The following is a 14,591-nucleotide window of genomic DNA, read 5'->3' as shown; positions in this document are numbered from 1 at the left end:
TGAGGATAAGCTGCAACCTAAAAGCAATCAAATAATATACACATTACTTGGGTGCTGACTACAACAGTGATGAGCAAGGGTATCTCATAAATAAAATTAATGTAATATAATTTTCATGTCACCTGAGTGAGAAGGCATATAATAAAATGATAAAACAGTAATTCCAAACTGATAGCAGTGAACAAGAAAGTAGCCATTTTCCCCAAACATGTGATATTAGAAAATCTAATTAAAATACCATAATAAGTATATGTGATCCCCAGCACATTTTTAGGCACACAATTTAGAGAAGCACATAGTCCCTAAAGAAAATGGGAATTGGCTGCAAATATGTACTTTAACTAGAGCTTGTCACAAAGAGGCCCACTGATTGCAGAAACATGTGAAGAAAAAGGTAATAGAAAAGGGCAAAACAAAACGTGTGGCCACAGCTAAACTGGGGTTGAAATCTTTGAGCTACCTTTTTCCAGTCAAGAGATTCCATCCCGTAAGTGATCGCACATTTCACAGATATGAAATACTATTATGAAATGATACTTCACTGTTTAAAAAGATTAGATAGAGAAGCTACATTATAGAAATGTATTTGAACAGAAAACCGAGAAATCAAGTGAATTCAAATTTGCCAAAGTAATATTAAAATTGAACATGGTGTGCTTAGTGAGGTAAGACAGTCGGTCTAAGCACTGATGATATATCAAAGGTTGTAAAAGATGCAGCATCTGTGCTAACCACAGATCTATTCAGGCTCAGGGCTCAGGTCACCTCAGGGTAGCTCCATATGTACATGTGTCATGGATTCTGCTAGGCACCCAGGGAACAATCCCTGGGGCAAAGATATCAGGGTTTTTTTTTTTAATATTTCTTTTAAAGGACCTAATATTCTTCAATATCAATAAAAGTTATACATTGTGAAAAAATGTTTTAAATAGAAGAATAAAATTATTTAGATTCTTTGAGTGAACGGAATTTTATTCAAAAGCTGTAAAATTTGTCCACAATAATATCTTTTACAGAATAAAATAAATAAATAAATCATTTTAAAAAGTGTGTGTGTGTGTGTCTGTGTGAGAGAGAGAGAGAGAGAGAGAGAGAGAGAGAGAGAGAGAGAGAGAGAGAGAGAGAGACACGGAGGATAATGGGGAGGGAATGCGAACTTGGTTTTTAGTTAATCAGCTAAGAGCATCATAATATTCAGCTGATTATCATACTGGCAATGTTAAGTCATCCAATAAAATTTGTTTTTCAAATCTATACTAAGGCGAAATGTCAGTTATCTAGAATCTTCATTTCTAAAGAAATACTTTGTAGTAATAATAGTAATGGTAACTAACACATGTCTTAAAAAAAATCTTAGCAATCCTATGGGAAAATATTATTCTGTTCACAGAGGAAGCTGCAATGCAGAGACTAAATAACTTGAACTATGTCATACAGCAAGTGTGTTTTCTTCACCACTATCCCTACCCCTCCTACCCATGAGGCAGATAAGAGGAATGCAGGGAGAAAATAGGAAGGAAACTAGGAAAACAAGGAGATAAAGGAGGAGGTCAGGGGAGGCTGGAAATGACCTTCAGACAAGCAGGCAAAGAAAAACCATGAAATGCCCTGATGCCAGTCCTCCTTCTCCTAATTACTCATCAATCATACCATTCTCTCTCTTTAGTATTCAGAGTCCAAACACAACATTCTACCTACACCCCTCTATACCTCACAGTAATATGACTCTATCACATTTTAAAATATGTTTAAAAATATGAGTCTACCTTCCACAAAACCCATCACTGTCTGCCTGACTATAGGGCCATTCTGCTGCTTTTTAAGGTCATCAGCAGAAACAGACCTGTTCGGGGAGCTAATTTATTGCGAGGGAAATATTCCAGCCATCTGCCATAAGCACTTAGATTTGGACAACAACATTTTGCAAAAGTGCTCTAACTCAAAGGCATTTGAGAGTTCATGCTGAGCAGCTACTCAGGTAGGCAGAAGAAAGACAGAACTTGGACCCACCTAAGACCTTATCCTTAAAGCACATGCCATTTCCAATCTTGTAGAACAATAATGGCTGTTTGCATTTTAAATTGCTTTATAGGCTACAACATGTTTTCCTTTAAAGTGTGCCTTATTTGACCCTCCCACTGGATAATATCATTTTACAGGTAAAGAAACCAGCACAGAGATATTAAAGAGACAGGAAGAATAGGTATAAAGACTTAAAACTCAGGTGTGGTGACTAATAATATAGTTCTTTGCTCATAACCACCTTCATAGGCATGGAGCTAATTCTGAAAACTCAAGTTTAAGATTAAATACTAAGTTGTTGTTTCTAAGCATATAAAACTGATAAGAAATACAGGCTGGGATTATCTATCATTATGAAGTAGGCGTGATGAACTTCTTTTCTTTCTATTTAAAATTAAAAGCAAATCTAATATGTTATTTTCAGAATCTAGAAATAATTAAAAAAAATCAACTCCTTCCATGCTGACAAACCAAAGGAAATGAAATCTGTCTACAGCACACTAGTGCCAAACTATGGTAGTTAAATACCTACTTATAGACCAGATAGAGGACTAATTTGTGTTGATAACCTTAGTAGAAAACTATTTCAGAGTGTCCTGTCATATCCCCTTTATTTCAGTCTTTCATATATTCTGAAATGAAGAAATTCCATTATATAACTTAAGTGGAAATACTGCCAGTAACATATTTTTTGAGTCTGTACAGGACACTTCTTGGATTAGATTTGGCTGATAAAGGCCTAAAACAGAGCTCAGTCCCCAGAGGATGGCCAATTTCATTATTTTCTGAGATTTATTTTATCCTTGCCAGGCTTCTTGGGAAAACATGACATTTGTTGGAAGAGCTGGTTGGACCTGTTGGGAGGATGGGAGCATGAACACATGACCCCTATGGCGGGTGTGCCCAGGACCTACGCATTTGTATCACCTGAGAACTTGTTCAAAATGTCAATGTTCCCATCCCAAACATACTGGTTCAGAAAAATAGCAATCTGAAGTTTTAATCAGATCTCCAGATTTATTGTTGTAGGCAAAGGTTTGAGAATCTCTCCTAAGAAATTCTGAACTGATGATTGGAGAGTATCAACTTCAAGTAAAAGATACGACTTTAAACAAGAGAATGAATATTTAGGGACTCCCTAAATTCATATACTGTGATGGTATTAGGAGGTGGTACCTTTGGTAGGCTGAAGACCTCATGAATGGAATTAGTGCCTTGTGAACGAAACCCAGGAGAGTTCCACTATCCCTTTCAACATATGAGATCTTCCCCTACAAAAGATTGCTGTTTACAAACCACGAAGCAGGTCCTCCCGGACACTGAATCTGCAGCATCTCAATCTTGCCCTTCCCGGCCTCTAGAACTACAAGAAATATATATAGGCTGTTTAAGCTATCCAGTTTCTCATAGTTTGTTATAATAGCCCCTAAACATTAATACATGAGGATAATGCAATATTTTTTTGAAAATATGATTCCTTACCACATGCCCACATATCCACTGGTTTTCCATAAGGATCTTTACGTAAAACTTCTGGAGAAAGATATCCAGGTGTGCCAGCAAAACCTAGGGAAAATAGATGTTTATTATTTGGTATTAACATGACAAAATCAATATGACATAGGAAACTAAGAAAACTTTTTAGAGGCTTTATCAGATGATATGTTTGTCATTTGAAGCAAAACTTCCAGAGTCCTGAAGTAATGTAGACTAGTTTAGTTTAGTTTTCTTTTTTTTTTTTTTGGTGGGGAGGGGGGGATGGTGGTACCAGGGATTGAATCCAGAGGCACTTAACCACTGAAGCAAACCCTGGCCCATTTTATACTTTATTTAGAGACAGAATTTTGCTAAGTTGCTGAGGCTGGCTTTGAATTCCTGTCTCAGCCTCCTGAGCTGTGGGATTACAGGTGAGTGCCAGTGCACCAGGCTAGTTTTTCTTTATACTAAGTAATCAACACTAGTCTATCCTGCCCTGTAGTTTATTTGGAGGAAAAAATACACACACACACACACACACACACACACACACATCTTTTATCCAGATGTGGAAATCTATCCATTGTGTTGCACAATCTTGTATACTTGAGGCCACTTTTTGGTTAGTAGTTCTTGTATCACTTATATGAGAGTTATAAATCTGTAAAAAAATAAGGAGAAAACTGGAGATAGGATAAGGAGCCTGAAAATGATGATAGTTATCATAACATCTAACTAATGGTATTATGAGAAGAAGGCACCTACAAAATAGAAGGATATAAAACACAGAAACTAAGGATACAAAAGTCGGGTGGGTGTAGGGCAATGAGGCTAGAGATGGGACTAAAAGTAACTAAAGAATATATCAGGAAAAGAAATAAATCTAAAATATATCCAAAAGCTCAATATATACTAATAAAATATCAGGGTGTATTTGTAACTAGCAACTGAAGAGAAGACTCAGGAACATTCAAATGTATCACTATTGAATGTGTACCAACTAGACTTTAAAGTTAAGAAGATCTGATAATAGAGATTAGATAGCAAATATGAATCACTGTAGAATTCAATAATGTGAACTAACATAACAACAAATCTATAGCTAATTTTAGAGTAAAATATTTCTTATTTCTGGAAATAATAGTTTTTCAAATAAAAGTTATCATAAAATCATTAAATATAATTATTTTCATTTAAAAGTTTTCTCAAAAAACACTAATAAAACTGAAAATATCTTTTTAAAAGGATATACAATCAGGAATTCCTTCAAATACAGATTACTGTTGAAGTACACTGTATATTTATTGGATTGCAAAGTACCCTTATTTATGTGACAAATTCAGAAAGCAAAGAGGTATAAAAAAAAAGAACACATATAACACAATTACTTCTCTGAGAAAAATAAGATTAGGAAATGAGGAAAAGGATTTTTGGACTTCTCCCTTTCCCCATTTTAAAATTCCCAATACTTTTCTCTTCCTTTGTTTGGAGGAAGATGAGAAGATGTGGTGGATAATGAGAAGGGACTCCCAGACAAGAGCTTTGTATAAACCATTGCTAATCCACTGAGGGTTCTTCTACCTAAGAGAATTACCAAAGGTTCCACTGCTTTGAGAATTACCTGAAGGTGTCATGTGGAGTCACACGACAAGATAGGAATGGGCACAATTATTGCAAAGGACTTCCTAACACTTGTGATATACCATACCTACCCTCCCCATTCCTGTCCCACCTCCTTGAGACATGCATGACACAAAGAGAATCCAATGAGAAATTCATGCCAAAGTCCAGTGTGAATTCAATGTCCTGAGTGCACACTTTGAGATCCCTTTTCATCTGGCTCCCCTCACTCATCCAACATGATTTATACTTTTTCTGAGCACATGACTTGACTGATCCCTTTAAGGTCTCTTGAGAATGAGCTTCTTAATCTCATTCTTGATGATACTTCTATTTCTTGAATTCCAATTTTTTTTTCTCTAACATAGAGTGGATCTAAATTATTTCTATCTTAGAACTCTCTTTAGATGCCTACAGTTCTCAGTGATCCTTTCTCATTTTGAATTTCAGCTACACTTTAATATATAATCTATACTATCTAAAATTAGTAAACTTCAATGTATGTTTTACGTAATTTATATGGCCAAGAGCAGGAAACATTAATGATATTCTCCCTAGAGAAGATAAAGTAGTAACTACATGTGAGTATATTCCACTATCTTTCCTATTCCCATGTCCCCTTCCCTCCCTTCATTCCCCTTTGTCTAATCCAATGAACTTCTATTCCTCCTCCTTACATTGTGTGTTAGTATCCATATATCAAAGAGAACATTTGGCCTTTGGTTTTTTGGGATTGACTTATTTCACTTTGCATGATAGTCTCTAGTTCTATCCATTTACCAGTAAATGCCATAATTTCATTCTTCGATAAAGCTGTCTTTAATGAGAGATTAAACCCTTAAGAATCTAGGATTATTATGATATATGCTATTAATAGGGAAATTAATCAGAGATTGTATTCTCTAGGGATAGCATATTTTTTATTCAGAAAAACCAAGAAGAATATCAAAACATATAAATCAAAGAGAAAACAGAATTACTCACTATTGAAAATGTATCCATTGTAACCTATTGCCATTTAAAAAAAATAACCTTAATATTTAAAACAAGATATATAACAGCAAGAAGCAAGATGGAAGTAAAATATCCTGGTTTTTGCTTTTCATTTCTTTCTAGCAGCGGCCAAATGTTAGAAATATATTGCAAATATTATTTCTAGTTCAATAGGAGAAACAGGCTGTATTAGCTAATTCTCTTTGATAAAACTTCTGCCATCTTATTAAAGGTAGTGACATAGGGTGTTCTAGCATTTTTGGTTAGTTAGAGTTTTTTCAGATAAACTTATATGAAAGCCTGAAGAACTGACCTAACACATAACAAAGAGACTTGCTATTTTTTAAAATTAAAATAACAAGTTTTTTTCCTCCTTTAAATATGAATATTACATTTTAAAAGATAAAATTAATCAAAATTGAGACCATGATGGCAGATAATGAATAGCTATGAAAACAAGTCATGCTTATTAAAACATCTCCATTCCCTATATATCTATCTATAGTATATTCAAAAGAACTTTACTATATACCATGTGCTTTTTTTTAGTTACTATGAGGATTTACTTGAACTTGGGAAGAGTGGGAGGGAAGGAGATAAAGAAAAGAAATGCATATTTTCTTAAACTTGGAAACAAAGTTTCTACACTTCTAAAATGTGAAATCTCCTTGAAAGTTAAGATGCATCTGTTTAAAAAGTCTTTACAGGTACATTAATAAGATCTTAACTATTGAAAGCACATCCTGATGAAAAAGTGGGAATTTTCCTGTTGATCCATTGCTGTTTCCCTGTGACCAGCTTGCTTTTAGAAATGAGCTGTCACAGCAAGTCCAAGAAATAAAAGTATATTTTGAAAATGAATTAAACAAACAAATTCAAATGGCAAAGAACGAGCTCTACCAGGAGATAGAGATCTTAAAAAAAATCAAACAATAATCCTAGAATTGCAGGAAACTATAAACCAAATTAAAAACTCAAACGAGAATATTACAAATAGACTTGATCAAGTAGAAGTCAGAACATCAGATAATGAAGACAAGGTTTATCAACTTGAAAAGAATATAGTCAACACAGAAAATATGCTTAAATCCCACGAGCAATCTATTCAAGAGATATGGGATGTCATAAAAAAACCAAATTTGAGAGTCATAGGGATAGAAGAAGGCACAGAGATTCAAACCAAAGGAATGGACAGCATATTAAATGAAATAATTCTAGAAAACTTCCCAGAGATGAAAGATGGAATGGATTGCCAAATCCTGGAAGCCTACAGGACCCCAAACATTCAAAACCATAATAGACCAACTCCAAGACATATAATTATGAAGATAGCCAACATACAGAACAAGGAGAGAATATTAAAAGCTATGAGAGAAAAGAGGCAGATTACATTCAGGGGTAAACCAATTAGGTTAACGACCGATTTCTCATCACAGACTTTGAAAGCGAGAAGATCCTGGAACAATGTATTTCAAACGCTGAAAAATAATGGATTCCAACCAAGAATACTGTATCCAGCAAAACTGAGCTTCAAATTTGACAATGAAATTAAAATCTTTCACGATAAACAAAAGCTAAAAGAATTCGCAGCAAGAAAACCAGCTCTGCAAAGCATTTTGAGCAAAACACTACAAGAAGAGGAATTGAAAAATAGTGCCCAAAACTAACAGCAGGAGGTATCTCAGTAAAGGGGGAGGAAAATAACCAAAAAGTAAAACTAGCCAAACTAAAATAAATAAATAAAGAAGCATGACTGGAAGTACAAATCATATCTCAATTGTAACCTTAAATGTTAATGGCCTAAACTCACCAATCAAGAGACATAGGCTAGTAACCTGGATCAAAAAAACAAATCCAACAATATGCTGCCTTCAGGAGACTCATATGATAGGAAAAGACATACACAGGCTGAAGGTAAAAGGTTGGGAAAAATCATACCACTCACATGGCCCTCGGAAGCAAGCAGGAGTGGCCATACTCATATCGAATAAAATCAACTTCAAACCTAAGTTAATCAAGAAGGATAAAGAAGGACACTATATACTGTTAAAAGGAACCATCCACCAACAAGACATAATAATCATCAATTTGTATGCACCAAACAATGGAGCTGCAACGTTCATAAAACAAACTCTCCTCAAGTTCAAGAGTCAAATAGACCACAACACAATAATTATGGGTGACTTCAACACACCGCTCTCGCCATTAGACAGATCCTCTAGACAAAAACTGAATAAAGAAACTATAGAACTCAACAGCACAATCAATAACCTAGACTTAACTGACATATATAGAATATATCAATCATCATCAAGTGGATACACATTCTTCTCAGCAGCACATGGATCCTACTCAAAGATAGACCATATATTATGCCATAAGGCAACTCTTAGTAAATATAAAGGCGTGGAGATAATACCATGCACCATATCTGATCATAATGGAATGAAATTGGAAATCAATGATAAAAGAAGGAAGGAAAAATCCTACATCACATGGAAAATGAACAATATGTTATTGAATGATCAATGGGTTATAGAAGACATAAAGGAGGAGATGAAAAAATTCTTAGAGTCAAATGATAATACAGACACAACATACCGGAATCTATGGGACACAATGAAAGCAGTTTTAAGAGGGAAATTCATTTCTTGGAGTTCTTACCTCAAAAAAAAAAGAAAAAACCAACAAATAAATGAACTCACACAACACCTCAAAAACCTAGAAAAGGAAGAGCAAAACAACAGCAAATGTAGTAGAAGACAAGAAATAATTAAAATTAGAGCAGAAATCAACAAAATTGAAACAAAAGAAACCACTGAAAAAACTGATAAAACTACAAGTTGGTTCTTTGAAAAAATAAATAAGATAGACAAGCCCTTAGCCATGCTAACAAAAAGAAGAAGAGAGAGAACTGAAATTACTAACATACGGGATGAAAAAGGCAATATCACAACAGACACTACAGAAATACAGAAGATAATTAGAAAGTATTTTGAAACCCTATATTCCAATAAAATAGAAGATAGTGAAGATATCGATAAATTTCTTGAGGCATATGATTTGCCCAGATTGAGACAGGAAGACACACACAATTTAAACAGACCAATAACAAAGGAAGAAATAGAAGAAGCCATCAAAAGACAACCAACCAAGAAAAGCCCTGGACCGGATGGGTATACAGCGGAGTTCTACAAAACCTTCAAAGAAGAATTAATACCAATACTTTTCAAGCTATTTCAAGAAATAGAAAAAGAAGGAGCTCTTCCAAATTCATTCTATGAGGCCAACATCACTTTGATCCCAAAACCAGACAAAGATACTTCAAAGAAAAAAAACTACAGACCAATATCTCTAATGAACTTGGATGCAAAAATTCTCAATAAAATTCTGGCGAATCGAATACAAAAACATATCAGAAAACTTGTGCACCATGATCAAGTAGGATTCATTCCTGGGATGCAAGGCTGGTTCAATATACGGAAATCAATAAATGCTATTCACCACATCAATAGACTTAAAGACAAGAACCATATGATCATCTCGATAGATGCAGAAAAAGCATTTGACAAAGTACAGCATCCCTTTATGTTCAAAACACTAGAAAAACTAGGGATAACAGGAACTTACCTCAACATTGTAAAAGCTATATATGCTAAACCTCAGGCTAGCATCATCCTAAACGGAGAAAAACTGAAGGCATTCACTCTAAAATCTGGAACAAGACAGGGATGCCCTCTATCACCACTTCTATTCAATTTAGTTCTCGAAGTACTAGCCAGAGCAATTAGACAGACAAAAGAAATTAAAGGCATAAAAATAGGAAAAGAAGAAATTAAATTATCGCTATTTGCGGATGACATGATAATGTACTTAACAGACCCAAAAGAGTCTACAAAGAAGCTGCTAGAGTTAATAAATGAATTCAGCAAAGTGGCAGGTTATAAAATCAACACGCATAAATCAAAGGCATTCCTGTATATCAGCAACAAAACCTCTGAAATGGAAATAAGGAAAACCACTCCATTCACAATATCCTCAAAGAAAATAAGATACTTGGGAATCAACCTAACAAAAGAGGTGAAAGATTTATACAATGAAAACTACAGAACCCTAAAGAGAGAGATAGAAGAAGATCTTAGAAGATGGAAAAATGTACCCTGTTCATGGATAGGCAGAACTAACATCATCAAAATGGCGATATTACCCAAAGTTCTCTATAGGTTTAATGCAATGCCAATCAAAATCCCAACGGCATTTCTTGTAGAAATAGACAAAGCAATCATGAAATTCATATGGAAAAACAAAAGACCCAGAATAGCAAAAGCAATTCTAAGCAGGAAGTGTGAATCTGGAGGTATAGTGATACCAGAGGTCAAACTGTACTACAAAGCAATAGTAACAAAAACAGCATGGTACTGGTACCAAAACAGGCAGGTGGACCAATGGTACAGAATAGAGGACACAGAGACTAATCCACAAAGTTACAACTATCTTATATTTGATAAAGGGGCTAAAAACATGCAATGGAGGAAGGATAGCATCTTCAACAAATGGTGCTGGGAAAATTGGAAATCCATATGCAACAAAATGAAATTGAATCCCTTTCTCTCGCCATCCACAAAAATTAACTCAAAATGGATCAAGGAGCTAGATATCAAATCAGAGACACTGCGTCTGATAGAAGAAAAAGTTGGCTACGATCTACATATTGGGGGTCGGGCTCCAAATTCCTTAATAGGACACCCATAGCCCAAGAGTTAATAACAAGAATAAACAAATGGGACCTACTTAAATTAAAAAGTTTTTTCTCAGCAAGAGAAACAATAAAAGAGGTAAATAGAGAGCCTACATCCTGGGAACAAATTTTTACCCCCCACACCTCAGATAGAGCCCTAATATCCAGAATGTACAAATAACTCAAAAAATTAAACAATAAGATAACAAATAACCCAATCAACAAATGGGCCAAGGACCTGAACAGACACTTCTCAGAGGAGGACATACAATCAATCAACAAGTACATGAAAAAATGCTCACCATCTCAGAGAAATGCAAATCAAAACCACCCTAAGATACTATCTCACTCCAGTAAGATTGGCAGCCATTACGAAGTCAAACAACAAGTGCTGGCGAGGATGTGGGGAAAAGGGTACACTTGTACACTGCTGGTGGGACTGCAAAATGGTGAGGCCAATTTGGAAAGCAGTATGGAGATTCCTGGGAAAGCTGGGAATGGATCCACCATTTTACCCAACTATCGCCCTTCTCGGACTATTCCCTGAGGACCTTAAAAGAGCGCACTGTAGGGATACGGCTGCATCAATGATTATAGCAGCACAATTCACAATAGCTAGACTGTGGAACCAACCTAGATGCCCCTCAATAGATGAATGGATAAAAAAATGTGGCATCTATACACAATGGGGTATTATGCAGCACTAAGAAATGACAAAATCATAGAATTTGCAGGGAAATGGATGGCATTAGAGCAGATTATGCTAAGTGAAGCTAGCCAAGCCCTAAAAAACAAATGCCAAATGTCTGCTTTGATATAAAGAGAGCAACTAAGAACAGAACAGGAAGGAAGAGCATGAGGAAAAGACTACAGTAAACAAAGACGAATGGGGGGAGAGAAAGGGAGAGAGAAGGGAAAGCATATGGAAATGGTAGGAGACCTTCAATGATACATAAAATTATAAGAGGTTATGAGGGGCAAGGGGGAGGGAAAAAAAGGGAGAGAATTGAACAACAGCAGAGGAGGTAGAGAGGGAAGATGGGAGGGGAGGGGAGGGGAGGGGGGATAGTAGGGGATAGGAAAGGTAGCAGAATACAACAGTCACTAATATGCCATTATGTAAAAATGTGAATATGTAACAGATGTGATTCTGCAATCTGTATTTGCGGTGAAAATGGGAGTTCAAAACCCAATTTGAGTCAAATGTATGAAAGATGATATATCATGAGCTATGTAATGTTTTAAATAATCAATTAAAAAAAAGAAAGAAATGAGCTGTCACAATTTGAAAATCCATGTACTTTTATTTGAATGCTATTGCATTTGCTTAACTGATACACAGTTTTTTGTTCACTGTTTCACTAAACAACTGCCACTGAATAGGCAAAAGCACTATGACAATGTTCCATATCAAGATTATTTTGAAAACGTACTGAACATAATTTATTGCCTATCTACATTCCCCTGGACTACTTTACTGGTTTCCTAACAGCACCATGAAGGAGTGTTCATGATAGCCATTTAGAAACAGGATAGCGGCCCAAGATAATTAAGTGACTTAAACAATGTCATTCAGCTATCAAGAACCAGAGCTGGGATGTAAGTTCAGGTATTCTGATTCAAAAAGTAGATCCCCCACCTCCCCAAGTCCTCTTAAACTACATGTGATCTAACAGAGGACACAAAACACAGAGATTTAGAGAACACAATTCCTACACTCTTGTCATCAAGCCAGCATTGCTGGGGTTCATGTTGTGCCTCAGCGCTGATGATAACAAAGGCCTCTGTGTTATTCCTGGTATCCAGTCATCATCACCCTGCACCCAGTCCCAGTGATTATATCCCTGGACCTAAGTTCCTATTTTGGTATCCTGCCTCATACAAGTCTCTCATGAAGTGGGCTCCTCTTTTGCTCTAGACAGGATTAGAATCCTGTCTTTGAACCCCATATCTGGGACTTTCATTTCTTCTAAACAGATTCTCCTAAAGTTCAGAGTCCCTGTCTGTTCCAGGGAATTTGCCTGGTCCTATATCCACCCTAGTTCAAACTGCAGCATGCATAATTTGAATGACTGCTTTAGCCTAATAAAGTCTTTGCTTTCATATTAACTATCCTTAACCATCCTCCACACTGCTACCTAAATCACTATTATATAACTTAAATTCAATTACATTCTTCTTTATTAAAAATTTCTCACCAGATCCCTGAAGCCTCTAAGTTTTTTTAAAAAATCAAACCTTTGAAAGGGACCTCCCCCCCAAAAAAAACAAATCACTCACCTTATTATAAACTACCCCTCATCCTAGCTGAATCAAACTTCTTTTTATCAATGTAACAGAAAAATAGTTTCATGTCCTCCAAGCATTTGCATAGGCTGGTCCCCCATCTGTAATGCCTTTATCTCCCATGCTCCAAGGGACAAATTTCCCATTTATCTTGGACAGAATCATAGTTGTTAGCCCAATTATTAGTGCTTTCCCCAGAGGTGGAATTTCATACTTCCTCACCCGTGTTCCCAGGATGTTCTCTTGGATGCTTGTGGTGAGTTACTTTTTCCCTGTGTGGTAAATTATTATTGGCATAAAAGCCTCATCTCCTTGAGGGTCAGGGCCTTTTATTTAAGTACCTCTAGTAATTTTGCCTTGCCCATCTCTGTGATAGCTCACTACTTCCTGTTGAACCCCTAACTCTTATTACTGTATATTCCTTATCTATGTCGACCATACTTTTCCCCAGAATATAGCTATATATCTGCATTTCCAATTTCCAGAATTAAATCTAGGTCTTGCCTTCTTTCAGTTTGCAGTTAACAAGGACAAGCTTATTCCAATGTCAAAACGTGACAGACCAAATGACAAGTCTGAAGGTTTTAAATCCACTGGGAGCGGAATTGTGGTATGGAGACACTTGTAAAAGGTGGCATTAAGCTTGGGAGAGATTTCCATCAGGATAACAGTCAGAACTCCTGACAAAGGACAAGCAGCAGAAAATAAGGTCTTTAATTAGGTTCCTGGAAAAGGAGATGTGGGAAGGCTGCCAGGTCACCTACTTCCATTAACTAGCTGGGGCAGATTAGAAAGATACAGGGGATCCTGGGAGCTATGTATACCTTAGGAGATGCTGCATGATAGGGATACAGAGAAGCATTCGCACATTAAAGAAGTAAGTATTTGGGGGGCCCTCTTTCTGTTTGTTGTTATTGTTATTCAGAGGAAAAAAAATCTGAAGTAAAGGCATTAAAAGATTGTCTAACTTCAACACATTAAAACTGAGGCTTAGGGAAAGGTTATATTTTAAAATTCTACATGAACTATCAGGTAATACTGGGAAATGGTAGAGAGAGGCATAAGAAAATCAATGGATAAAGAATTTATTCCAGCTGAATATTGGGATAATCCATAAGCTTGGCTAGAAATACTATAATTTAAATTTATTTAGAGTTGATTTCTTCCCTAATTGTAAATGCTGGAACTTAGGATATAGTATCCCTGGCATGCTGAGCACTTTGAAATGAAGGAAAGGGGCTCAAAAGTAAGATCTTCCTGCCCTTTGTCCTTCTGTTTTTCTCCTCCAAGTTTAGCCATGGAAACTATACTTCTTCTTGCCAAAGGTAGGTTACAAATATGTGAACCCCTTTTCAGCCAGCCATAAAAACTAGAAATAATACTCCAAGCTTCCTCTAACCTTCGATGTGAGAGTTGGCCACAAGGAAATCCTCTGACCTATGTTGTCTGGTAGCTG

General features: G+C 36.0%; 1 protein-coding gene across 10 annotated transcripts in view; it reads right to left on the bottom strand.

Moving 5' to 3' along the window:
- The window catches only part of CAMK2D (calcium/calmodulin dependent protein kinase II delta), a 306,210-nt gene that overhangs the window by 61,953 nt on the left and 229,666 nt on the right, over positions 1–14,591 (bottom strand). For all 10 annotated transcript variants that reach the window (XM_081303165.1, XM_081303167.1, XM_081303164.1 and 7 more), the window contains exon 8: positions 3,505–3,588. In XM_081303165.1, the coding sequence (XP_081159291.1) occupies positions 3,505–3,588 (84 nt within the window). The remainder of the gene's footprint in view (positions 1–3,504; positions 3,589–14,591) is intronic.

Source organism: Spermophilus citellus (genome assembly GCF_964194105.1).
Source record: "Spermophilus citellus genome assembly, chromosome: 8".
NCBI lineage: Eukaryota > Metazoa > Chordata > Mammalia > Rodentia > Sciuridae > Spermophilus > Spermophilus citellus.
This window is presented reverse-complemented; position numbering and strand designations above follow the sequence as displayed.